This window comes from Giraffa tippelskirchi, chromosome 3 (assembly GCF_054371585.1).
Source record: "Giraffa tippelskirchi isolate mGirTip1 chromosome 3, T2T-mGirTip1v1.2.pri, whole genome shotgun sequence".
NCBI classification, from domain to species: Eukaryota; Metazoa; Chordata; class Mammalia; order Artiodactyla; family Giraffidae; genus Giraffa; species Giraffa tippelskirchi.
The window spans coordinates 85788703-85814836 of record NC_137277.1 but is presented as its reverse complement, the minus strand read 5'-3'; the positions used below and the strand labels follow the sequence as shown (position 1 = coordinate 85814836).

Here is a 26134-nt window from a genome sequence, read left to right as displayed (position 1 = left end):
TGAAAAGAGGCACTAGGACAATGAGTTTAGAGATTATGACGATACTAGTTCCTAGAAACAAAATAAGATGTTCTACAGTGTTTAAGGGCTTCCCCAGTGGCTCATCAGCAAAGAATCTGCCTGCCCAGCAGAAGTGGGTTTGGTCCCTGGATCAGGAAGATCCCCTGGAGAAGGAAATGGCAACCCACTCTGGTATTCTTGCCTGGGAAATCCCATGGACAGAGGAGCCTGGCAGGCTACAGTCCATGGGGTCTCAGAGAGTCAGACATGACTCAGCAACTAAACAAGAACAGTGTTTAAATGGGAATAGGTTAAACCCATTCACAGAAGAGAGAAAAAAGAGAGAGGAGCTTTGAGGGGATTGCAGAGGCCTGACAAGTGAGTCCGTTGTTGCCAGTGGACGTCACTGTGTGAAGCAGAACTGAGCAGGGCATTCGAGGCTCCAGACTTGGTCAGCACTTTCACGGTCTCGGAATGGGGAACATCACACTGCTCTTTGTGACAGGGCCAGAAAAGTTCAGCTTTACTGTGGGCTCAGGACCTAGCAAAGTGAGAACCAACAGATTGAAAAATGATTCATCACTGACCTACTGGTGTAAATGTACGGGTACAGTCAGTGGTTTCGAATCATCTGCCAAGATATAACCATGAGAAATTACTAAATTGATAGAACTATCAATTTTTGTGTTAGAGCAGGGCAGAGAAATCCTGTGGGAGAAATGCTTGTGTAGGAAAGCGCAGCGCATAGAAGAGAAACAAGAGAAAACGAGGCAGGAGACATGAATTACAGAGGCTCTGACCATCACCAGCTATGTGACTTTGGCATGCCATTTAATCTGATGGTTAGTTTCTTCTGTCTATAAAACATAGGTTTAATCTGGCCAAATAAATATATATTGAGCATTTACTATGTACCTGACATAGTGCTGCTACTCTTTTAGGCCCTGAGAATACAGCCGTAAAAAAAACTGATAAAAATCCCTGTTCTCTTGTAGGTTACATTGTGAAGGAAGAGGAGGGCTGAACTAGGTAGTTTCTAAAACTTTTAATCGTAATAATCTCTGGTCTAAATTCTTCATTGTGGGAATTTGAGAGTTTAAAACAGTGGCGGGGGTGGGTTAATGCCAAACCACTTGTAGTCTGGGAATACAGCCCTCTTTATGAATAATCCATTTCAGAAAACATTATAGAAAGCAATAAGACCAAAAAGCATCCATAGTTAATTTAGGTTCAATGAGGTTAAGACTTTTAAAAGATGAGATCTCTAAGATTATCCTCAAATGACAAGACAGATTACAGTCTAGCTTGTCTTAGAGATGTTTAAGAGCCAAAAGAAGTACATTTCCCCTAGAAATGGTAACACACGATACATATCTAGATATTGAAACTGACATATGAGTGTGGCATTTTCATTTCATTAACAGAAACTACCAAGCAAGTTCAAGAAGTTCTATGCAGAGTTTGAAAGTTTAATGGTAAGTGACAGTGGCTCCTTTATTCCATTCACTGTCTGCATTAATCCAATTTCTGATTAGCTGAAGTTCTCATTTCAGAAATTTTATCTGTCCTTGTATGACTTTAAGAAGTTTATGATCCCATTTTAGTGCTGCTAAAACAAGCATGTCTGACTAATGAATGGCACTCTCAGGTACTAACTTAAAGAGGACTTATGTCCCACATAAGGTCAATTTGTGTAACTAAGAAAAGCAGTGTAATGGGATCCTTTCCATCTAGCACAGGTTGGCTAGGGTCTGGAAGGTGCATTTTCCTTGGCTTGCCAAATTATTTTTCCCCATTGGCAGGGAGGTGTTCACAGACAGAAAAGGAGTGAGTGGGACTTAGCAGGAGTCATAGGAGAGTTTCAGAGAAGGCAAGTAGAGACTGGCAGTGCAAGGCAGCTAGGAGGGTGAGCTGGGATCCCCGGAAGGAGGCTGTGCTCCAGGAGACCGGGACTCTTGTGGTTGGGGGTTGTTTAACATTTTGTGTTGGCTCTCAAAGGGGATCTCTTCCCTTGGTCCCTGGAGGCGTATCTTCCTTTCAACGAAGAGAGCAAACAAAAAATCTATTTATTTTCCTGTCATATGGGAAGTTGTTTTAAAACAAAAATCCATTTGTTTAAATTTACCTTTCTTTTGTAGCTACACTTGATTCAGAACTACCTGATTGGGAGATGACAAGGCTGGGTTGGGTTAGGAGGTAGAAAGGGGTGGTATACATTTCACTAGTCCTTAACCAGCATCTCTGTTTCTCTAAAGGATCCTTCAAGAAACCATAGGGCCTACAGGCTGACAGTAGCCAAATTGGAACCTCCTCTCATCCCCTTCATGCCTTTGCTCATTAAAGGTAATTCCAAGGAAATGTACAGGACGAGCCAGTGATGAGTGTACGGGGAAGAAAAGGAACAGGTGCCTAATCAGATTGACCTCCTTGGGAAGAATGATCCGAGCTTCCCAGCTTCCTCGGCATCTCCCCTCTGCCCTGACTTTTCTGAAAGGGTTGTCAACATTATTGCAGGAGCAGGGAATCTGTGTGTGGTTTGGAAGACTTGAGAGTGAAACAGAGGGTTAGTTTGGAAATTTTAACTAAGCTCAGGTAAAATGCTTTTAGAAAGTTAAACACCTAACATAAAAGGAACTATTATCGGCTTTTTTCAGCTGCAGTGTTATGCAAATCCTTCAGCATAATCTAATGGTGCTATTGTGGTTTCTTTGTATGACATATTTCTGTTAGTGATTAGAATATGACTTTTATTTCTTTGCAGATATGACATTTACTCATGAGGGGAACAAGACGTTCATTGACAATCTAGTAAACTTTGAAAAAATGGTACGTGTACAGTATTGTTAACCTTAACCACGATGTTTTTTTAAAATAAAAATCTGCATTTCTACTAATAAAGGAAATAATTTCCATATATGCTGCCACCTTGAAAAGCTAGTTACACATAAAGGAGTTTTGAAATACTCGGTTCAAATTGGCTACCTCGTTTAGTCTGTCAGTTCTCCTTTGTGAAACTGAATAGTGTTTGTGCTGCGGCCTCAGCGGCAGCTAGCTTTTTTGCTGTGTGCCTCGTCCTTGGCTGCCTGTTGCTAAAATGCACGAATGTTCCAGAGTGACTTCCATGTTGTTGTTTTGTTGTTTGTGGAGCTAGACCGCCCCAGGATGCCTTTGAAATGTTGATATGCTGAGGCTAACTTTCGTGCATGTAGGTAAAAGGCAACTCTGCAGAAGATCTTTGTTTTAGAGTAGTCACCTGAATGTCTGTTGCTTAGTCCAGTAAAGTTCACCCAAGTTCAGGGCGGGAACTTGAAAATCTTCCTTAACTGAAAACAAAATTTTTTTAGAAGGAACAGTTGTGTGGAAGTGGTGCATATTCACTGTTTTCCAGCCTCTCCCACCCCACCCAACCCCCTCAAAAAAAGCATGTTACTTTGCAGTTAATTTTCTCATCTTCTGTGAAGCAATAAGGCAGGCCTTGCCAAAGCCTTTCTTTAGCGACATAGTGCATGTTCATGGAATGCTCCATTGTCTTCTAAATCCTTTGGCCGCAGCCCGCATGGATGGGGAGGTGCGATATTATCTCTGTGTGGATGAGCACGTGCCCGGGGTATGCTTTGCAGCGGTGAACGTGGCACCACAGGAAAAGCCCAGGGCTGAGAGTTCAGGAGACATGAGGGTCAGCTTCATCACGTTGTAGCTGTCCCTTAAGTTCTCCATGGGTCAGTTTCCCCAATAGAAAATGGGGATGGTGGCCCCCGCCCCCGCCGGCTATCCCTGGGGAATCATTGGTGGGGCCAGGGTATTTAACTATTCCTGTAAGTCATAGAGTGTTATAAGCATTCTTACCAGAAAAATTGTTCTAATTGTTTCCTGAAATCCAGCTAATATGTGTGACTGGGAGAATTCAAAACATCCCACAGTCATCCTGTAAAGATCATACTATTCAGCTTTGAGAATGAGCTTATTGCAAAGCTCAGCCTGGTAAAGAACAGCAGCGAGTGCTGAGCACTAGGTCCTGCGTCTTAAGCTTCTTAGGAAATGGCACCTGAGTCCACACTCCTCAAAGACACTCTTGTGGGGTGGTTTAGTCACTAAGTCATGTCTGAGTCTTGTGACCCCATGGACTGTAGCCCACCAGCTCCTGTGTTCATGGGATTCTCCAGGCAAGAATACTGGAGTGGGTTGCCATTTCCTTCTCCAGGGGAATCTTTCCGACCCAGGGATTGAACTCAGGTCTCCTGCATTGCAGACAGATTCTTACCAACTGAATTTGCCCTCTGGTACAGATTCTTTAAACTCTGTGCTAGAGGGCAAATATTTCTTAGCTGTCTCCTCCTCCACCCATACCAAGGGTAGGGTATGAACATCTCTATTGTTGTGTCAGTTTAATAATTTTATGATCAAAGTAAAAACATTATTTGTTCACTTATTAGTATGGAGAATTAAACATAGTTCCCTAATCTCTCAAGAGAAAACTTGTTTTCCAGAAATGAAAGATACAGCAAATAGGTCAAGAACCTTCCAGATCACTTAGGCAGAAATACAGACCAAAGGGTGGTTAAGCCAACCATTTGACTGTAAAATATACATGTGCACAGAGGCGTAGAAGTCAGTCTCCTAAAGAGTTGATTGAGCTTTAGAACTTTTAATCATTAACGTTAACTGAACAGAACAAACAAGAAAAGCAAAAATACCTGTCAAGGAGGATGAAATTTGTTTCATCTGGATTTTTAGATCTTGGTGTCGCATCTGTAACCTAGGAAGGAAAAGTCAAGACCGTATTTAATGGACATTAAGGGAGTTCCCCTTCCCCATCTCTGTACTTCATGCCCACAGCAGTGTGTTCTTACATGCCTGGCAGTGAGGAGAGAGGTCCTTCACAGCCTGCTCTGACAGCGTCCAGTTTTGCTTGAAAGCAACTGAAGAGCTAAGAGAGCAGTTCAGCTGCAATAATAGAAGCCTGAATTAATGATAGGTTACGCAAGATAAGTCTATTCCTTTCTCACTTAAACGTCTAAGTCTGGAAGTTCTGCTCCAGGAAGCAGTCAAAATTCCAGCCTTCTTCTCTTGTGCCATTTCACCATCCATGTGGTCCAAGATGATGGACCACTACCACCCCCCATTCCAGCTAGAGGGAAGGGGAAAGGAAAAAGGTGAAGACCTGCTTCTTCCCTGTAGGGATCTGACCCAGAATTGCACTTACTACTTGGCTCACCTTTTATCACACAGAAGAAACATAGTCACATGAAAAGAAAGAATGTGTAGCCCTTATTTTGGGTATCCAATGCCCCACTCAAAATTAAAGGGTTGTAATTACTATGAAAGAAAAGAGGAGAAAGAATACTGCACGAGTACTATTATAACAGTTCTCTGCTCCAGCAGTGATAAATTTTATTTCATTTGAGAAAGCACACTGTGAGAAAGCTGAATTTTATAATTGCCCTTCCATGAGTTAGGTGTTACTGAAAAATGAACTGGCATTTCAAAAAAGGATTTGATTATGTTTTTTAAACCTGGCTTTGACTAGCCTGGCACTTGGTGCCAACTTTTCTAACCTTTCCTCCCCATAAACTAGCCCACCCTGCTCCCATACCACCACCGCTACCACTTAACAACTCCCACTAGTGATTGCTGTTATTACTGTGTTCCTGGGGAAGGACGTGTCTGTTTCCCTTTCCAGGTTGATATCTGCGCAGCTTCCCTCTCATTCATCAGCAAGGCCACGGTGGTGAGCAAAGCTGGCAGCCTTCATGGGGCTGGTAGGCTGTCTCCCTTGAGGGAGTCCCTGCCAGGGGCAGAAGTCACCTGGGTAGTTGGGAACACAGATGCTTTTTCTTGGTGGCAGCATTGCACAGTCACAGTGAGCTGCCATGCCAATCCTAAGTATTTTTATTTTGAACCTCTTCACCCTTGGGGTATGAAATGAGGATTAGAGAATTTGTTGCATATTGGTTTTCAGGATTTATGAGTATGAACAAAAGAGAATTCACACTCTGATCCTATGCAAAAAAAAAAAAAAAACAGACATTCTTTCATTTGGGGGAAACATAAAGGAGTATTCAAAAAAATGTTTGAATAAAGCCCTTTGTAGCTTTCTATGGCATACATGAATATTTATAACATTTAGGAGGTAGACTAGCAATGGATCAGAGGATAATATGCTGGCCGGCTGCCACTACCCCAGGCTGCATGAAGCATGCTGATAGCCACAGTTGCTGCTGTATTAGGTGGTTGGTTCTATTTCAGACATACCCATATTTAGGTGAATTTACTTATTAATATTATTTTAAGATGGTCATTTTATTTGGAATGAGAAGCCTGAGGCAAACCTCTATTTTTCTGGAAGCATTAACAGAAGCTAATTCATAAAGGAAGAAAAATGTTTTGAATCATTATATTTGGGTATCACTAATCATGCCGTTACATTATTAGCAACAATTTGTTTTCTATCATCAATAACATTATTACAAGACTCATGGTGAGAGCACTGGACTTATATCAAGCTATGGAAAAGAATCTCCAAGTAAAACTCTAAGTGTTCAAATCTACCCATTTCCCAGACCTTTTCAACACAACAGAAATCTTTCAAAGGACTTTGAAAGTTTACTTCCTTATATAGAATACATTATCTGGGCTAAATGTAGATTTTTCCGAAGGGTTTGTTTCAAAGCAATTAAATATGTGTAGAGTATCTAAGCAAAAAATTTTGCTAAGAAATATAAAGAAATCCAAAAAGTAGTCCTTGGCTTTTAGATTATATACAGTTGAAAATAAAACATAACACATAAAAATCAATAAAAGATGTAAAACTAGTTGAAAACAGTAATAAAAGAGATGTCAGAATGGAGAAAAGACAGTCTCTTCAGCAAGTTGTATTAGAAAGTCTGGGCATCCACATATAAGTCAATGAACTTAGAACACTTCCTCACACTATACACAAAAACAAATTCAGAATGGCTTAAAGACTTAAATATAAGATATGACACCATACAATTCCTAGAAGAGAACATAGGGAAAGCATTCTCTGACATAAATTGTAGCAATGTTTTCTTAGGTCAGCCTCCCAAGGCAATAGAAAAAGCTAAAATAAACAAATAGGACATAATCAAACTTATAAGCTTTTGCACAGCAAAAGAAACTATAAACAAAATGAAACCTAAGGACTAGAAAATACTCACAAGTGATGTGACTAACAAGGGCTTAATTTCCAAAATATACAAACCGCTCAAACAACTCAAAAACAACCTGATCAAAAAAATGGGCAGAAGACCTAAATAGACATTTCTCCAAAGGAGACGTACAGATGGCCGACACATGAAAAGATATTTAGCATCGCTAATTATTTGAGAAATGCAAATCAAAGCTACAATGAGGTACCACCTCATACCAATCAGAATGGTCATCATCCAAAAGTCTACAAATAACAAATGCTATAGAGGGTATGGAGGAAAGGGAACCCTCACACACTGTTGATGGGAATGTAAATTGGTACAGTCACTATGGAAAACAGTATAGAGGTTCCTTAAAAAACTAAAAATAGAACTACCATATGATCTAGCAATCCCACTTCTGGGCATATATCCAGAAAAGATGAAAGCTCTAATTAGAAAAGATAATACACACCTCAATGTTCATAGCAACACTATTTACACTAGCCAAGACATGGAAACAACCTAAATGTCCATTGACAGATGAATGGATAAAGCAGATATGATATATATGTATGTGTGTGTTAAGAATATAATATTACTCAGGCATAAAAAAGAATACTATTTGCAGCAACATAGATGGACCTAGAGATCATACTACATGAAGTAAGTCAGATAAAGACAAATATCATATGATATCACTTACATGTGGAATCTAAAAAAGTGATACAAATGAACTTATTTACAAAACAGAAACAGACTCAAAGACATAGAAAACAAACATGGTTACCAATGGGGAACCAGGGTTGAGGGGATAAACTGGGAGTTTGGGATTAACAGATGCACACTAATATATATAAAATAAACAACAAAGATTTACTGTATAACACAGGGAACTATATTCAATTCTTGGTAACAGACTATAATGGAAAAGAAAAAATATAGATTTATACATGTATATGCATAACTGAATCATTTCGTGATACACCTGAAACTAATATTGTAAATCAACTATACTTCTATTTTTAAAAAGGTGTGAAAAAGCAAAATGCAAAGAGAGGTGACTTCTTATATCAGAGAAAAATAAAACTGTGTTAAATACAATATAATATAATCAAATCCAGACTTGTTACTCTGAGCACCCATTCAGCCTCATCTCACACTTCATCTTCTCTGTACTCAGTCCAAGTTAGTGAGACCAACCTGCTTTCCTTTCTTTCTGCCTCAGGGCTTCTGCACTAGCTGTTACCTTTGCCTGAAATTGTCTTCCTCCAGCCTTCACCAGTCTGACTCTTTCACATCATTCAGGTCTCAGTTCATGTGTCCCTCCCTCCAAGTAGTCCTCCCTGACCACTCTTCAAATGTTCTTCTACCCTCCACACCTTGCCAGACAGCTGATTCTCAACAGATGACCTTGCTTCAACAACTGATTTCACATTTTAAGATGATCTTTTTTTTATTGTCTCTTCATTGCTTATCTTCTCCACTAGAATGTAAATGTCCTAGACCAGGTATCTGATCTATTCAGTTCACTGATACTTCTCTAGCACCAAGAAAGGTGTCTGGCATGTCAGAAGTATGAAAGAAATATTTGTTGCATAAAAGAATAATCCTATTCCCGTGTTAGACCTAGTGAGATAGGACAATACACTAAAGCATTTGTAAAGAAATTTATGTAACAATTTAATCCAAATGCATTTTTCTGTTTTATTAGAAAACCTGATTAAGCAGAATGTCCCAAGCATTTTATATTACCAATACATTATGCAAGGTGAACCCCTTAGCTTTCTGTTCCTCAGTGGACACTATTCTATCCACCCTCCTCCCTGTGGTGCTATATCAGTCCTTTAGTGCCCTTCCCTGCATACAGAGATGCACAATACTCTGCAAGTGCCCACAGAGACACCTGAGCTGCCATGTCCATGGCCATCATATGTACAGTATACCATGAGCATCATGCTTATTACATGCTTGTATCTGTATGCCACTCACCTCTTAGATATTAAAGATCTGTAGGATGAGACAGGAGCCAGGATTCTTCCTCAAGGATACATATAGTGAAGACTGGGTCAGCTCCTGGGCCATTTTACCTTTTATCTCTGGTCCTCACCATGTATTTATTTCCACTTGGTTGCTGTCATGGGCACAATCTTGGCAAGTGAGAGACAGATATACTTCTACATATATATGTGGAAAAAAATTATTGTCCCAATATATGAGGATCTGAGTAAAATAATCAGAATGGTGTGAATGTGGTTTTACACATAGTAAAAGCTAGGAGTAATTGACTGAGGTCCTGTATCTGACAGGAAAGGGACAGAGTCAAATCAGAAGGGGCAGAAAGAAGAAAGGAGAGAGCAGTCTGGCAAACCTTTAAGAACAAGGAGGGCAAAGGTCTCAAGGGGCAATAGAAGGAAAGACAAAAACTGTTGAGGGCAGGTGCGCCTAATCAAGGGAGCACGGAGAGAGCTTGGCCTGAGCATAGGAAGGCTATTCTGGCAACTGCTATGAAGGGGAGGAGGTCGGGAGAGGAACAGTGCCAGGTGCTACTGCCTGAAGGGCCTGCTGGCCTGAACTTGAAACACAGACATAGGAGTCTGCTCCCCTTCGGGGACAGGAGAGTGAAGGGAGAGCTCAGACCGGGCACAGGAGTCAGCACAGAGCTGGCCAGAAGAGCCAGAGATGGCTGGGGAGAGCTGGTGGGCTGTTGGCCATCTGGATAGGAGTGAAGGTGTAAGGTGGCCAGCCCATCCCTGAGGGGAGAGTGCCACAGAAGGTGAACAGGGAAGCCCAGACCCCAAGGACCCATCTGAGAAGAGCCCTCTCTGACACCTCCTTGGATTCAAGGGGAAGGAATTACTTGCCTCCTAGCTTGAGGGAGATTTGCATTGGGGACCACAGCCTCAGGGCCTCTCACATGGACCGGGCTTGATTGCCCACAGCTGGTCACTCCCGTGCTCGATGGCATCTTTGTGCTGGTCACTCTGCAACTCAGACCCCAGGAAGGACATCTGCCTCTGGGTCGCTCTGTTTACAGCTTGATACAGAAACAATACTAATCTTATTATATTTTATATATATTATATAATTTATATAAATAATATATTTAATATAACCAATAAATACCTGACACAGTGTCACTGGGTATGCACTGTCTACACCTTTATCCAGACCAGACTCTCACATTGGTCAACTGTCCCACTGATCTGCCCAATAGGACAGGCCCAAAGCCTGGGAGGTGCCCTTAAAATGGTTGGTCTTGTTAAGACATTCACCAGGTTATATGTGAGTTCTTTGGACTACTCTTGCAAATTTTCTTAAAATTTGAAATTACTTCAAAATAAACACTGAGAAGAAAAAAAAAGAAAACCCTGAGGGTAGTTACAGAAACCTTGGCTTGCTACCTCATTTTTCCTTCCTGAGCTTCCCTGTTGAGTTCACATCCTGAGGGAGATTCATCAGCTTTCAGTTGGGTCCTTCTCTCATCCCTATAGGTGAGGAATTGTATAAACATAATTCTTGCAAATAAGCTCTGAAGACTCGTACTTAGAATTAGTCCCAAGGAAAGTGGTGGTCCTGGGAAATTTGGAATGTGGATTCCCAAGGGGAAGCCTGGCATTCTTGGTTTGCATCCACCAGGGTAGGCTGATGAGCGAACCCTAAGGTGGGGCCTTCCCAGCAGGGTGAGAGGGGCTGTATCAGAGTCAGGGCAGGTGTAGAGAAGGACTTGCTCTGCCCACCTGCTCTGATCCTGGTGCCTTCTAAAGGAACATGTTCTCCTCACTTTGTCCCTGAATTACAAATCACTGTTTTAACAAGCCAGTTGCTAATAGGAATGTGTCACAACCCCGGGTTTGCTGGGATGAAAAACAAAAATAGATGAGAAGCTCTGCTTTGGAGTGATCACGTATTTTCCCACTGGCTGGCATTGTAGGAAAGTTGCCTGGCCTGCTCCAGCAGGGCCCCAAAGCCTAGGGTATAATTTTTGGCTTCATCCCTGCTGTGGCAGTTGGATAATAAAGCCTATATCTTTTAACCTTAGTTTTCGCCAACTTTCACTGAGAATAGCAATGAATAAACAGTCACCTGCTGTCAAAAATGACACACAAGACTTAAGTCTGCAGAAGGATAGAAAGACTAACTGGATGGCTTTTAGTGGTGATAAATGCAAAATTCTCCACATTGGTCCATGAAACCACCTACACATCTACAGAGAAGGAAGTTCAGTGAAGAGGGCTGAGAGGTTTAATTCACTGGAAGTTCAAATATCAGCAATGTGGCTTTCTTAAAATTGTGGACTTCAATCTAGAGAACTGTCTAGAAGAGACCTGAAACTTATGAGAAATTGTTGAAGAAAATGGGGATATGTAGGCTGAACAAGAATAGATGTAGGGGTGTAGAGATGTCCATGATAGCTATCTTCAAGTATTTGAAGAACTGTCCTAAAAGAACTAAACGTGTTTGTTGTGGCTTAAGAGCTCAGAGATAGGATGCTAGGATAAATGGGGTGAAAAACAAAGGGGCAAACACTTGGACTCAAAATGAGAAAGAAATGTCGAGTAGTCATAAATGTTGAAAAATGCAAGGGGCTGTCCTTGGAGGTAATGAGTTCCTTGTTGCTGGATGCATTCAAACAGTGAGGAGCCAGTATCTGCAGGCAAGCTTTGATGGCATTATGCCCCTGGAGACAGTTAAACAAGGGAACTTCTGAACTCTCCTGCAAACCCAGGAAAGCACCTGTAGCATATTAAATATTGCATTGCATGGGTCAGTGGGTGCAAACAAGGGTAGGGTTAAAAATATCAAGTTAACTCTTCTTTGGCCTTGAGAAAGCATTCTGTAACTGCACTGACCAGCAGTGCCAGTGGAGTCTGGCACTGCTACTGCTAATGTTACATATTCTAACATTATTGTGCAGCCATCTCAAAGAGAAAGAATGGGCCTCGTTGCAAAGCCAGATTTGGATTGCAAAGTTAAACTGAAGTTATCTTTGAGTACAATTAAAAGGGATACGTCAAAATTAAAACCATTGTTAAAATTAATCAAAGATTTAGAAAGGTAGAATGAACTCCAGAGCTGGAAATTACTGATTTAAACAATTGTTCTCACATTTTAAACTACATAATGAGCTAAAAATTATGAAGCCTCAGAGTATAGCTGTAAAGAGTAGTCTTAAAACCAAAGTCAGAATGAAATGTTTTAGCTTTCAAAACTAAAAAGCAGAACAATTACTCCCTACAAAATGGTATAGGAAGAGGTTTCTGACCCCTGCTAATTGTTTTATTATTCTTCAGAGGGGCATACTGGCAGCATTTCCCAGGGTTCTCAGTAATTACATTCCATTCAATATCTGAAGAATTACAATAATTCTACATGGAATATACTTGTGCCCTTCGGACGCAAAGCCTTTGGAGAAGTGAAAAAACAACTTAAAAGTAAATTAGCAGGAAAATTATCACAGTTACTGTTTATTTCAGGGCTCCATATATCAGAGGCTAATTATACATTGTATGTTACGTTTTCTTGGAGGTATTTGTAATATATTTCTCATGCTGATCAATGGATGTGCTGGTTTTCAGGATCCTTTATGAAAGTGAAGTTCAAACTTTTCCGATTGCTTCTTTGTGTATGAGAAATTACCCACTGCAGACACATGTCCCTTCATGCTTGCCAGAGTCCTCAAAGCAGTAATATTCAGCGAGGCATTATGAACGTTCACCTGTGTGTACTTGTAAAGCTTCAACTCTTCTATGAGAAAAATTCCCTCCCAAATAAGTTTATTTTTTTTAACACTGTGTCAGTGTTCTCAGAGTCATCTTCTAATTTTGGCAAGCCAAGGGTCAATGAGAGAAGAAAGCAAGGACTGGAGTTAAATAGCCACTCAGAGATTAGAAAGTCTCTTTTCCTGCCCAGAACCTTATCGATTTTCTGCTCGTGTTAGAAATTAATCCACCATCTCTGAGGGACAATCTTGAGAACAAGTATCCTGAGATGTTACACAGAGACTGGGGGTCCCAGTTACCCTCAAAATGGCAGGAGCAAGGAATAGTGGCTCAGAAACAGTGCTTCAGCCTCATGTTTTTCCTCGTGTTTCCGTCCATTTCTTTCCTCCTTTCTTTGTTTTTAACTCAGTTGAGTGCAGTTCAAAAGGTTTCCTTATAAGTTTTTATGGTAGCCAAAATTTAGGAATTAAGATTATTTAATGACAAAATTAACAAAGGTTAAATAAATTATGATCCATCCACATGACTGAATACCTGGTTATTTTATAAAAAGATTTTAAAGTGCAGATGGCATGGAAAAGTCATAATGCCATGTGAAATAATTCAAATCAAAACAAAAATATATATGACTTCCATTTTTTGAAAAAAAAATGCTTATATATATTTTTGAAATATTAGAAGGGAATGTACCAAAATATAGCTGAAGTTACTCTGTGAAGCAATATTCTGTGTGATTTTTTTACTTAGTTCTCAACATTTTCTAGATTTTGTGATTTTTCTAAAATGTGCATGTGTTACTGTTATAATCAAAAAGGATGAAGGAGGGAAGAGGGAAGGAATCACATAATGAAGGTTAATATTAAAACACACACTTTTGCTGGAAGATGAAAAAAGCTAATAATGCTTAGTGTATAGAAAACTGTGGAGATAGAATATCTATGACCATTCTGTCAATATCATCGAATATCTCATTACTGTTTACAGTGAGGAACTTGACAAGCTAAACCCTCTCCAAACCTAGAATAGCTACAAATTCTCTTGCAAATTCACAGTGACGTCAAGAGAGGATGGTAAGAACTGGTCCTGAAGAGTAAGGTTCAGTCTTAGGAACAACAGCCTGCTTTTTATATCCTAAGGAATAAGCAATTAGACTAGAGTTACATCAGTAGTATTCCTCACCTGACAAATACCTTGTATGTGTATGTGGGTGGTAGGGGTTGCCTCTGTCAAGTAATTAAACAGGTTATATATCAACCAATTGCCTCCAGATAATCAACAGATCAGAACCTGCTATTTTTCATGGTCCCAGGTATCACTAAAGTAAATAATGGTGTGGTTTTGGGTTTTTTTGTTTTTGGATTCTACACTAAGCTTACCTGCATTTCAGTTTTTCTTTTTTTTTTTTTAGCGAATGATTGCAAATACTGCCAGAACAGTGAGATACTGCAGGAGCCAACCCTTCAGTAAGTTAAATGCTGCTGCAATATGGATCTGGGTGATTAAGTCCTTTTTAATGGGGCTACAGAGACATTCTGGAAGCCAGGACAATATTTGATTGTGTCAGAGACGCTTTGAATTGTGAACCCCATTGGACAAGGGTCTTGTTTTTAAAGATTTTCTAGCTGTAAAACTAGAAAATAACCATAAGAATATTATTTTATGAATGAACTCAGAAAGTTCATTTGCTCTTTTCAGAATGGATAGAGACAACTAAGACACGAATGCCAACAAATCCTGCCTCTAACCAACTCTCTTTATGACTCACCGTTTCATGTTAAGAAACTCACATCAACTCATGATGACTCATTCCGTCGTTTATAAACTGGGAAGGATAATATTTATTGTCTCTTGGGGTGTTGAGAGACTGCCTGAATGTGTATAAGCACACTTGTAAAAGGTCCCTTAGCAGGAATTCATATTGTATTTCTAGCATTTCTAGGTGAATTAAGGTGCTTTTCTTAAATCTGCACATTTAGCACAATAGCTGGTATAATAAATGCTTTAATATGAAACTGTCACTAATAATAAATAGCAAGTTTAAACTGTTGGGAGTTAAGTGGCATCATTGCATCAGATATCATGCTGGGCCAGTGCTACTATTTCCTCAGGGCTGGGACTTTGGGTGGGGCCTGGAGCTCTGGCTCCCTCCAGCTGGTCTGGAAGTGAGAAGGTGGCCCCTGTAAAGTTTTGTGCTAACTTCATTGTACGAGTCACTTGAAGCCATTGGGCTCATTAATTTAACATGATAATCTGACATGGACATGACTGCGAGGCTACCAGTACCATCCCCTCCAATAAATCTAGTGCTCAGAGACTAAAGTTTCTCATTTTATTCATCAGAGCTATCTTTGTTCTTCTTAACACAGGACTGGCCCAAACCAAGGGTTTGCTAACACAGGATACCAGAGTTGCTAAACATTTATTTTTTAACACCTGGGGGGATCTAGGAAAAATAGTCTTGTCTTAGGGAGCAAGATCCTTAAAAAAAATTTTATTCAAATGATCATGTCTCCTCTTTCTTCCAAAACGAGAACAGCTTGCACATCATCAATTGTTCTTATGTGGATTCTGCCAAAATTAAAGTGTCTCATATATTTTCATCTAGAAATGTACTATATGTATAAATACATGGTCATAAAGCAGTTATACAAGCAAGTATGAAACTATATAGGTGAGGACTACAACAAGGGTTCATAACCTAGAATCCACCACCCTTCAGGGGGGTCTAGGAAATTCCTGAAATTAAACACAAAATTTTAATTTGTGCCTAAGAGGGTTCAAAGCCTTGAGGAGGTTCTCCATGAGGTCCAAGAACCAAGATAGAATATATTTTGTTCTATAAGCTTCTTTGGTAGTATAACCCTACATTCTCCTACATCTCCTAGAGACATGGGGGGGAATATATATATATATATATATATATATATATATATATATAATCTCCACTGCATTTGTTGAAGTTATCAGTAACTGCTAGTAAACAACAGCTGCTCAGCTCTGAAGTCAACAATCTATAGATAAAGCTATAGGAATAGATTCATAAACATTGTGGGAATATGTACAATGTAATTATAGTATATTGTACATGTAGAGTACACTGCCAGTGACAAGCAAGGAAATTAAGCACTGTGGTATTATTTATATGTGATAATTATACTGATGAGTTTCTTCTTAGAGCAAGTGGGGCCTTTGTATCTTCTCTCTGCTTTTCTGTGTTCAGACCTGCAACACTCCCCTTCGCCCCTCATGCAGATGGCATTCTAATTGTCTTTGGGAGTGGTGTGTGGATCTAAGAAGAACAGATGGACTGCAGAAGGCAATGTGCTATGGCAGAAAGAACGCTGGTCCAGAGTCCAGGCTGTCTCTGCCACTCCTAGTGTCCCACATTGGCATCCATGGGGCAAAGGCCACCCATGGAGCATGGCTGAGGTGTTGGATCTAAATGGAGATTTCTTTCCCCTTTTATTCTGAAATAATGTAATCATTCAAAAATGCAAGAATTCCCAGGGAAAAAATCCAGATTTCTCATTTCTCTAGAAAAATAGGAAGATCTGCCAACTCAGGATGCAGGAGCTGGATAGTCACTTCTGAAGGGAGCTATCTTTCCCATTCACCACAGGTCAAATGACCTTCCTCATTCACGTCTATTCCCTGTATAGGCATCTGGGCATTTGATTCTTCTTTCAGCCTGGTTTTAGGGAAATCGGTTGACTTCAGATCACTCTGGTGCTCAAATGCTTTGGGGAGTGGATGAAACTAGAATGGTAACTGGGATTTCAGAACAAATAGCATCAGAAAATTGAAGGTCTAGTAGAAGTCATGACTTCAGTCTGAGTTGATTTTTTTTTCTGAGTATGGACAGTCATACAATCTATGCAGTAATGCTATATGTTGTCTGCAAGTATTAAGGGCAGTAGGACTTAGAGTCTCACTGGCTTGCTTCAGTTCAGCTCAGGTGTTAAGTGCTTTTGTTAGAAGCTAATGAACCTAACAGAAGCAGAAGATATTAAGGAGAGGTGGCAAGAATACACAGAAGAACTGTACAAAAAAGATCTTCACGACCCAAGTAATCATGATGGTGTGATCACTCACCAAGAGCCAGACATCCTGGAATGGGAAGTCAAGTGGGCCTTAGAAAGCATCACTACAAACAAAGCTGGTGGAGGTGATGGAATTCCAGTTGAGCTATTTCAAATCCTGAAAGATGGTGCTGTGAAAGTGCTACACTCAATATGCCAGCAAATTTGGAAAACTCAGCAGTGGCCACAGGACTGGAAAAGGTCAGTTTTCATTCCAACCCCAAAGAAAGGCAATGCCAAAGAATGTTCAAACTACCGCACAATTGCACTCATCTCACACGCTAGTAAAGTAATGTTCAAAATTCTCCAAGCCAGGCTTCATCAATACGTGAACCGTGAACTTCCAGATGTTCAAGCTGGTTTTAGAAAAGGCAGAGGAACCAGAGATCAAATTGCCAACATCCGCTGGATCATCGAAAAAGCAAGAGAGTTCCAGAAAAACATCTATTTCTGCTTTATTGACTATGCCAAAGCCTTTGACTGTGTGGATCACAATAAACTGTGGAAAATGCTGAAAGAGATGGGAATACCAGACCACCTGACCTGCCTCTTGAGAAACCTGTATGTAGGTCAGGAAGCAACAGTTAGAACTGGACATGGAACAGCAGACTGGTTCCAAATAGGAAAAGGAGTCCGTCAAGGCTGTATATTGTCACCCTGCTTATTTAACTTATATGCAGAGTACATCAAGAGGAACGCTGGGCTGGAGAAAGCACAAGCTGGAATCAAGATTGCCAGGGAAATATCAATAACCTCAGATATGCAGATGACACCACCCTTATGGCAGAAAGTGAAGAGGAACTAAAAAGCCTCTTGATGAAAGTGAAAGAGGAGAGTGAAAAAGTTGGCTTAAAGCTCAACATTCAGAAAACTAAGATCATGGCATCTGGTCCCATCACTTCTTGGGAAGTGGATGGGGAAACAGTGGAAACAGTGTCAGACTTTATTTTTTGGGGCTCCAGAATCACTGCAGATGGTGATTGCAGCCATGAAATTAAAAGACACTTACTCCTTGGAAGGAAAGTTATGACCAACCTGGATAGCATATTAAAAAGCAGAGACATTACTTTGCCAACAAGTGTCCATCTAGTCAAGGCTCTGGTTTTTCCATTAGTCATGTATGGATGTGAGAGTTGGACTGTGAAGAAAGATGAGTGCCAAAGAATTGATGCTTTTGAACTGTGGTGTTGTAGAAGACTCTTGAGAGTCCCTTGGACTGCAAGGAGATCCAACCAGTCCATCCTAAAGGAGATCAGTCCTGGGTGTTCATTGGAAGGACTGATGTTGAAGCTGAAACTCCAGTACTTTGGCCACCTCATGTGAACAGTTGACTCATTTGAAAAGACCCTGATGCTGGGAAGGATTGGGGGCAGGAGGAGAAGGAGACCACAGAGGATGAGATGGCTGGATGGCATCACCAACTTGATGGACATGAGTTTGGGTAAACTCTGGGAGTTGGTGATGGACAAGGAGGCCTGGCGTGCTGCGATTCATGGGGTCGCAAAGAGTCAGACACGACTGAGCAACTGAACTAACTAATTAATGAAAACTATGTCTTTTTGCCATTAGTCCTCATCTGGGTCAAAGGGAGCAGAGATCACAGTTATACACTCTGGGGGATGGCAAGGGGAAACAATTTTAATATATAACCAGGGTTGTCAGGGGATGCTTTCATTTTTATTTGGTGTTTTTTTTAGACAATATCTGATACAAAGGAAAATGATCAAAATACATGATTCCAGGGAAAAAAAGGGTGGGAGGGAAGAGATGGAACATCCAAGTGGAAACAGTTCAATGAATATAGTGTGTTGAAAGTCTTGATGGAAACCAGGAATCCATGATAAACGTAGTAAGTTGGAGAAAATAAAGCTGTATCTTATATGCATATATTATTCAATGCCAATCCTACTCTTTTCTCTTTCGATAGATCCTGATGCAGCTCAAGCTAATAAGAACCATCAGGATGTCCGGAGTTATGTACGGCAATTAAATGTGATTGACAACCAGAGAACTTTATCACAGATGTCACACAGACTAGAGCCTCGTCGACCATAGACATTTCAAGTGCCCAGAACAACATTTGCCTCTGTCCACAATCTTTCAAAAATGCCATTTATGCTACTACTGACCATATTGTCAATAGAGAATTCTATAAAACAAGCAAAAACACATCCTGAGACATCTCAGGGCTGCATTCAGCTTACCAGCATCATGACAAGAGAAGAAATTCTTTGACTTGCATACAGCTTGCACACTCTAACTTAGAAATCCCCTGTTCATAGTCACCTTATTTTATTTCCAGTTGTGCCATCTTCTTTGCTGAAACATAAAATAAGAGCCACATGAAGAGTGTGGTAGAAATATCATTGTCAAGAGAAGTATCAAGCTCCCGATATTTTTTCTAGGAGTATTTACAGGATGAGATGTGCTACAAATGGTATTTATTTGGCTACAACAGTGGTGGTATAGTTTCATAATTTCTAACTCAACATCTTGACTTGAGCATGGGGTTTTTGGAAGGTGTTGAGGAATCCATGTAACTCCAAACTAGAGGCTGTATTCTTCCATCTTCATAGTCTTACCTCTGAAGGAACTGTACCTGACCACATTACTATAAAACAGTCTGGCTGTTTATATAATTTTGGGGAAGACTGGTCTGTAACTTCTGAATGACTTATAGAATAATATTTATGTTTACAATATAACTTTTTAAAATTTACAAATCAGGATTGCATATATGAGAATTCCACTGAGAAACTCCAAGGTTCTTAAAATTGCCAGCATTAAGATTAAAAAAATGACATTTCAGAAGAGCACAATATGCATAAAACATTTTTCAAAATTATTTTCCTGGGCATTAAAAAACCTTTACTATTGGCTAATTATTGTTACTGATTTAAAAAACCCACATATTTTCTGGACTTAAATGTTATTACAGATACCTTAATTTTCAGCAATTGTTTTGCACTTTCAAATAGACTGTAAATAGTTCATTCAATCAATGGTATAGAGTTATTTATTTGCTACGTAATAGATATTGTGCCAAATAATTACTTTTTATTTATTTTATTTAGTATGTAATTTTGGAGTACATTTTTTCCTGTTTCCATAATTAGGCTACATTTAATGTGCAGGAATTGTACGTATGTATATCTTCTGTAAATAACAACTAGTATCTTCACTAAATATAATTGTGACAAGAAAAGATGTGTTGTTCTCAGTTCCTATAATATAGGAGAGATAACCACTTGGTATGGTGGGGTCCTGTATTTTTTTTTAATTGAAATAAAATTCACATACTCTAAAAGTCACCTTTTTAAAGTATACAATTCATTGGTTTTTAGTATACTCATAAGGTTGTTCAACATCATCACTATCTAATTCAAGAACATGCTCCTTATCCCTTAAATAAACCCCATACCCACTAGCAGCTGCTCCTCACTTTCCTCTCTCACCAGTCCCTGGAAACCACTACAGTCAGCCCTCTATATACAAATGAGTTCTGGTCTGAGAGTGCATTTATAAATCTAATTTTTTGTAAGTCCAACAAAATTAGCTTAGGTACCCAACTAACAATCAACTACATAGTACTGTACTGTAATAGCTTTATAATATTTTTCACACAAATAATATATGAAACAAGCACAAAAAATAAAGCCAACATTTTTAATCTTACAGTATAGCACCTTGAAAAGTACAGTAGTAGTATAGTACAACTGGCATACAGGGCTGGCATCAGATGAACAAGCAAGAGGAGTTACTGACTGGAGGAGGGAAAGGGGGTGGGAGATGGTAGAGCTGAATGATAGTCAGCAAAAGGAGACTGAGGGAAAGCTGCAATTTCACTCATGCCTGATGCTGATGAAACACATGTTCACATCTTTGAACGTTCTCAAAGATTCATATATAGGGGACTTACTGAATCTGCTTTGTCTATGGATTTACCTATTCTAGACATTTTGTATAAATAGAATCATATAATACAGAGTCTTTTGTGTCTGGTTTCTTCCACTTAGTATAATGTTTCAGGGTTCATCCACATTGTAGCAAGTATCAGTACTCCATTCCTTTTTATGGCTATATAATAGTCCATGATATGGATATGTCACATGTTGTTTGCTTACTTATCAATTAATGGACATTGGGTTGTTGCCACGTTTTAGCTGTTAGGAATACCGCTGCTATGAAGAGACACTGGACTTTAGAGCTATTATGGGTCCTATACCACTTTTTAGTGACTTAAGCAATTGTTATACTACTTGATGAAAAAATTTCCAAACAATTTAATTCGCCAACCCATGTCTGTTTTTTAATGTCAGCATTTTCCAGAGTGTATTTCAGGCTATAATCTCACAAGTTCATAAACTGTTCCTTCCAAAACACACACAATTGCAGAACGAGACACAAAACCAAGATGACATCTTGAAAAAATTGGAGAACCATAATATACCCCCTTCTTAGAAATGATTCCCAGTGTTCATTAACATATTCAAGGCTCTGACAAGTCCTGCTGCAATCCCTTTTAACAATCACAAAGGCCTCTTTGAGAATGCCACAGCAGCCAAATGCCTTTCTGTGTTCATTTATGTAATAGATCAAGGTCCCCAGGTATAGGGGTGATGTTTTATGCAACATTATGCCTTCTATCCAGAGTCGAGCTGAAAGCCTAGAATTTACCAGAGAATTTAAAAAGTCACCAACTAAATTTTATTGAAGTTATTATTCTTCAGCATTTTACCATCTCATAGACCTTAGTATCAGCTGCAAAGTTTCCCTTATGTAATGTGTAATGCTTTTCCACCATTATCTAGTTTTCCTTTCCTGCTGCTGCTGCTGCTAAGTCACTTGAGTCGCGACCCCATAGACGGCAGCCCACCAGGGATTCTCCAGACAAGAACACTGGAGTGGGTTGCCATTTCCTTCTCCAGTGCATGAAAGGGAAAAGTGAAAGTGAAGTCGCTCAGTCATGTTCGACCCTTAGCAACCCCATGGACTGCAGCCTACCAGGCTCGTCCGTCCATGGGATTTTCCAGGCAAGAGTACTGGAGTGGGGTGCCATTGCCTTCTCCGTTTCCTAGATAATTTTAAAAAGCTGACAAAATGAAGCTGATAGCCTATCTCTTGGGCATCTTTGCTCTTGTTCACTCTTCCTTACTCCTATCTTACTTAAAAGCTGGTATCCTATATGACATCCTTCCTTTCTCCCAATTCCATGGTGACTGACCCCTTTTGACCTTATTTTAATTTGGATTCCACATTATTCAAAATTAATACGTACTCTCCCATTATATTCCCCTTGGTCTTCCAAATGAGAATAACTATTGCTATACTTAATAAAGATAAGGGATTTCTAATTATGTCTGGCTTCTTTGAAAATGCATTAAATGCCATTATTCAAGGTAGCGATGGTGAAGTAAAAGAATTCACCCAGCAAAAACAGAGTAGTAGCCAAGCAACCCTTCCTGAAGCAGGAGATGCAGTTAATACTTTAAAACTTGCAAACAAGCCAAGAGAAAATGAGATGCCTACAGGGTCACAAGAAGGATAATGAGGTTTGCTAGAAGATGTGAGAAAGAAGAAAGAATGTTTTTACCAAAAGCGCCTGTAGAAAATTATACATTTAAGTGTTTAACATACCTGCTTAGCATAGTGTACAGAAACTAAGCTTTTCCAGCAATTTTTGAATGCCATGCAAGTTAAATAGATTTCTCTTGAATTCAGTGGCATTTCCTCTGAAATATGAATGCAAATCAATGACTACCAGTGTGGGGAAATTAAAAGAAGTGTTGTTCTGGTTTCACATTGGGCTTATAATTTTTTTGAAAAATCAGCAGAGAAAATGCAGTGTTGTAAAAATGAACCCCCACCTCAAATAGTTTTCCTTTACCTGTTAATCTAAAATGTACCACCTCTCTTGCTGTGGAATAATCTTCATTTCCTCCACTTGTCTTACATAGAGAAGAATGTGGCATTAGATGATCAGATCATAGCATCAATGACTTAAAAATTGGAGAAGAATCTTTAACTTATTAATAGTTCAATATTGTTAGTTATCTTTCTATTCATTCATTCATTAGCCAGTAATGATTGAAGGGCTTATAAGTGAGTGCCAGGCCCTCCATGAACTCAGGATTCAACGTAAGGAAAAACTAGAGGGTCTCTGTTCTCCTAGAGCTTATCATCTATTGACAAAGACTGAAGAGTAATCAAATAAACAAGAAAACATAAAGACACTTCCAAGGAAGGATGTAGAGTTGCTGGAACATGTAGTAAGAGGACTTAACCTGATCTGAGGTGAGGAAATGTTTTCTGTGGAAGAACAGTTGATCTGAACTCTGAAGGATGAAAATGCTAACTAAGCAGAGAGAGAGGAGAGAATATGTTCTAAGGAGGAAACAACCTCAGCAGCATAAAGAACAAAAGGTGAAAACCTCACTGTGGAAGAGCAGAGACAGCAAGGGTGAGCAGGTGCAAGGTGTGCTGGAGACCTAAGATGGGCTCTGAGCGGGCAAAGCCTTGCACGGCCTTTTTACGGAGCTTTGTCTTTTATCCCAGAGCAGTAGGAAGCCTGAAGTGCTCAAGGCAGGGGGTTGCATTTCTAATAGCAGCTCTTACAGGCCAGGGCCATCGCTTTATGATATCTCACTGTGGATGACACATGTCGTACCTAATTCCATAATTACTTATTATACAGGCTTAAACATAAGGCAGAGAGAATTGTGCACAATGGTAAATATTAGAGTAGTGGTGGGCCTAGATACCCACACAGAGTCAAATACCCTTCTTCCTCCTGACTTGGTCCATACTGGGTTACTTTTTAATTTTTTGTTGTGGTAAAATATAGATATTATAAAATCTACCATTCTAACCATTTTTGAGTATACAGTTTAGTGGCATGAAGTACATTCATACTGTGCAACCATCACCACTATCCATCTCCAAAACTTGTCATCAATCTAAACTGAAAATACCTATTATATAATAACTCCCCACTTTCCCCTACCCCCAGTCCCCAGAAGCTACAATAGTAAGTCCCATACATATGAATAAGTTTCGGTCCGACAGTGCGTTCATAAGTCCAATTTATTCACGTAAGTACAACAAAGTTAGCCTAGGCACCCAACTAACACAATACAGTACTGCACTGCAATAGGTTTTTAGTACTTTTCACACAAATTACACCAAAAAAAAGACAAAAAATAAAGAGAATATTTTTATTCTTATAGTACAGTATGTTGAAAAGCACAGTAGTACAGTACAACAGTACAAACCTAGACAGCATATTAAAAAAGAGAGACCTTACTTTGCCTACAAAGGTCCATATAGTCAAAGCTATGGTTTTTCCAGTAGTCAGGTACAGATGTGAGAGCTGGACAATAAAAAAGGCTGAGCACCAAAGAAATGATGCCTTTGAACTGCAGTGCTGGAGACTCTTGAGAGTCCCTTGGACAGCAAGGAGATCAAACCAGTCAATCCTATAGGAAATCAACCCTGAATATTCACTGGAAGGATGGATGCTGAAGCTAAAGCTCCAATACTCTGGCCCCTGATGCAAAGACCTGACTCATTGGAAAAGACCCTGATGCTGGGAAAGATTGAAGGCAGGAGAAAAAGGACACAGCGTGAGATGGTTGGATGACATCACTTACTCACTGGACATGAGTTTGTGCAAACTCCAGGAGATAGTGAAGGACAGGGAAGCCTGGTGTGCTGCAGTCCATGGAGTCGCAACGAGTCGGACACAACTGAGCAACTGAACAACAACAACAGTACAACATCTAGCATACAGGACACGTTCATACGTTTGAAAGTGTCAACTTGAAGGTTTGTATGTAGAGGACTTACCTTACTCCACTTCTATGGATTTGGAAGTTACCTTATCTAAGTGGAACCATACAATAGCTGTCCTTTTGCAGATCTGAGGAGAGGACTGGGGTTGGCTGCACAGAGATAGGCCAAAAGGCCTGGAGTGTGGTCCAGGCCACAACCAGGGATGTGCACAGGATGGAGCCCAGGTTTTCCATAAAAGCCATTGTTAACCTGCATATCAAGGGAGGGGTAGGGCCCCACCATATCAGCCCCTTAGCACACCCACAGCGGACATGGCTCTGCCTCTGTGAGCTCTGGGAGCATGCAAGCAGCCACGAAATCAAAAGGATCTCCCAGTAGCAGCACTCCAGTAATATCTACCTCACACTGCAGCTTAGAAATGCATCTGAGGGCTTCTATTCCAACAACTGGGAAGCAGACCCTGACCCTAACAGACAACCCCAAAGCAAAGAGGAAGCCCTGCTTAGCGTCCAGAGTAGTCTCTGTTCAATACAACACCAATTGCACCCCCTAACAAGGGGATAATGGCCAGCACACACAGAGAAAAGATGTGACAGGCATCCATACCAAAAACAGCCCTCACAGTAAAATTATTACACTCACAGAGGCTACACTGGGATGCTCCCACATAAAAATTGCCCTTTAAGATCAAAGTAGATAACTGTTCCTCCTAAATTCAGAGAAACAAAGAAAGTTAAGTAAAATGAAAAAGCAGAGGAATTATTCCCAATTAAAAGAACAAGAGCATTTCCTTGAAAGAACAAATAATGAAACAGACCTCTCCTGTCTACTAAACACCGAGTTCAAAATGGACATAATATAAATACTGAAGGAAAGTAAGGGCTATCAATAGAAATGGGGAGTTCCCTGGTGGCCTAGTGGTTATGACTTTTTACTGCTGTGGCTCAGGTTCAAACCCTGGTCAGAGAACTGATACCCCACACACCTCATGGCATGGCAAGGGAAAAAAGAAAAAGAAAGAAAAGAAAAAAGAAATACAGATCATTGTAACAAAGAAGTAGAAACTATAAAGAGAAGCCAATGAAAATTTAAAAACTCATTTGCCAAGACAAAAACTGAGCTAAAGGCAATAAGTAACAAACTAAATACAGAATAATGAACAAGTGATCCGAAAGCTAGAACAATGGAAATTATCCAATCAGAACAGCAGACAGAAAGACAAGTGGAAAAAAAAAAAAAATTGAAAGCAATAAGCAAGACCTCTGGGATAATTAGGGTGAGCCAACCTGTGCATAATTGGAATCCAGAATAAGAAGAAAAAGGGGAATATAAAATACATTTGAAGTAATTATGGCTGAAAATTTCCCAAACCTAAAGAAGGAAAAAGATATCC

At 39.8% G+C, this 26134-nt stretch overlaps 1 protein-coding gene across 21 annotated transcripts in view; it reads left to right on the top strand.

Moving 5' to 3' along the window:
• The window catches only part of RAPGEF4 (Rap guanine nucleotide exchange factor 4), a 318142-nt gene extending 297881 nt beyond the window's left edge, over nucleotides 1-20261 (top strand). For all 21 annotated transcript variants that reach the window (XM_081584651.1, XM_081584649.1, XM_081584653.1 and 18 more), the window contains 5 exons: nucleotides 1425-1475; nucleotides 2256-2343; nucleotides 2762-2826; nucleotides 14280-14334; nucleotides 18878-20261. In XM_081584651.1, coding sequence (XP_081440777.1) covers nucleotides 1425-1475; nucleotides 2256-2343; nucleotides 2762-2826; nucleotides 14280-14334; nucleotides 18878-19005 — 387 coding nt within the window. In that variant the 3' untranslated portion in view covers nucleotides 19006-20261. The remainder of the gene's footprint in view (nucleotides 1-1424; nucleotides 1476-2255; nucleotides 2344-2761; nucleotides 2827-14279; nucleotides 14335-18877) is intronic.
• The last annotated feature ends 5873 nt before the right edge of the window (nucleotides 20262-26134 follow it).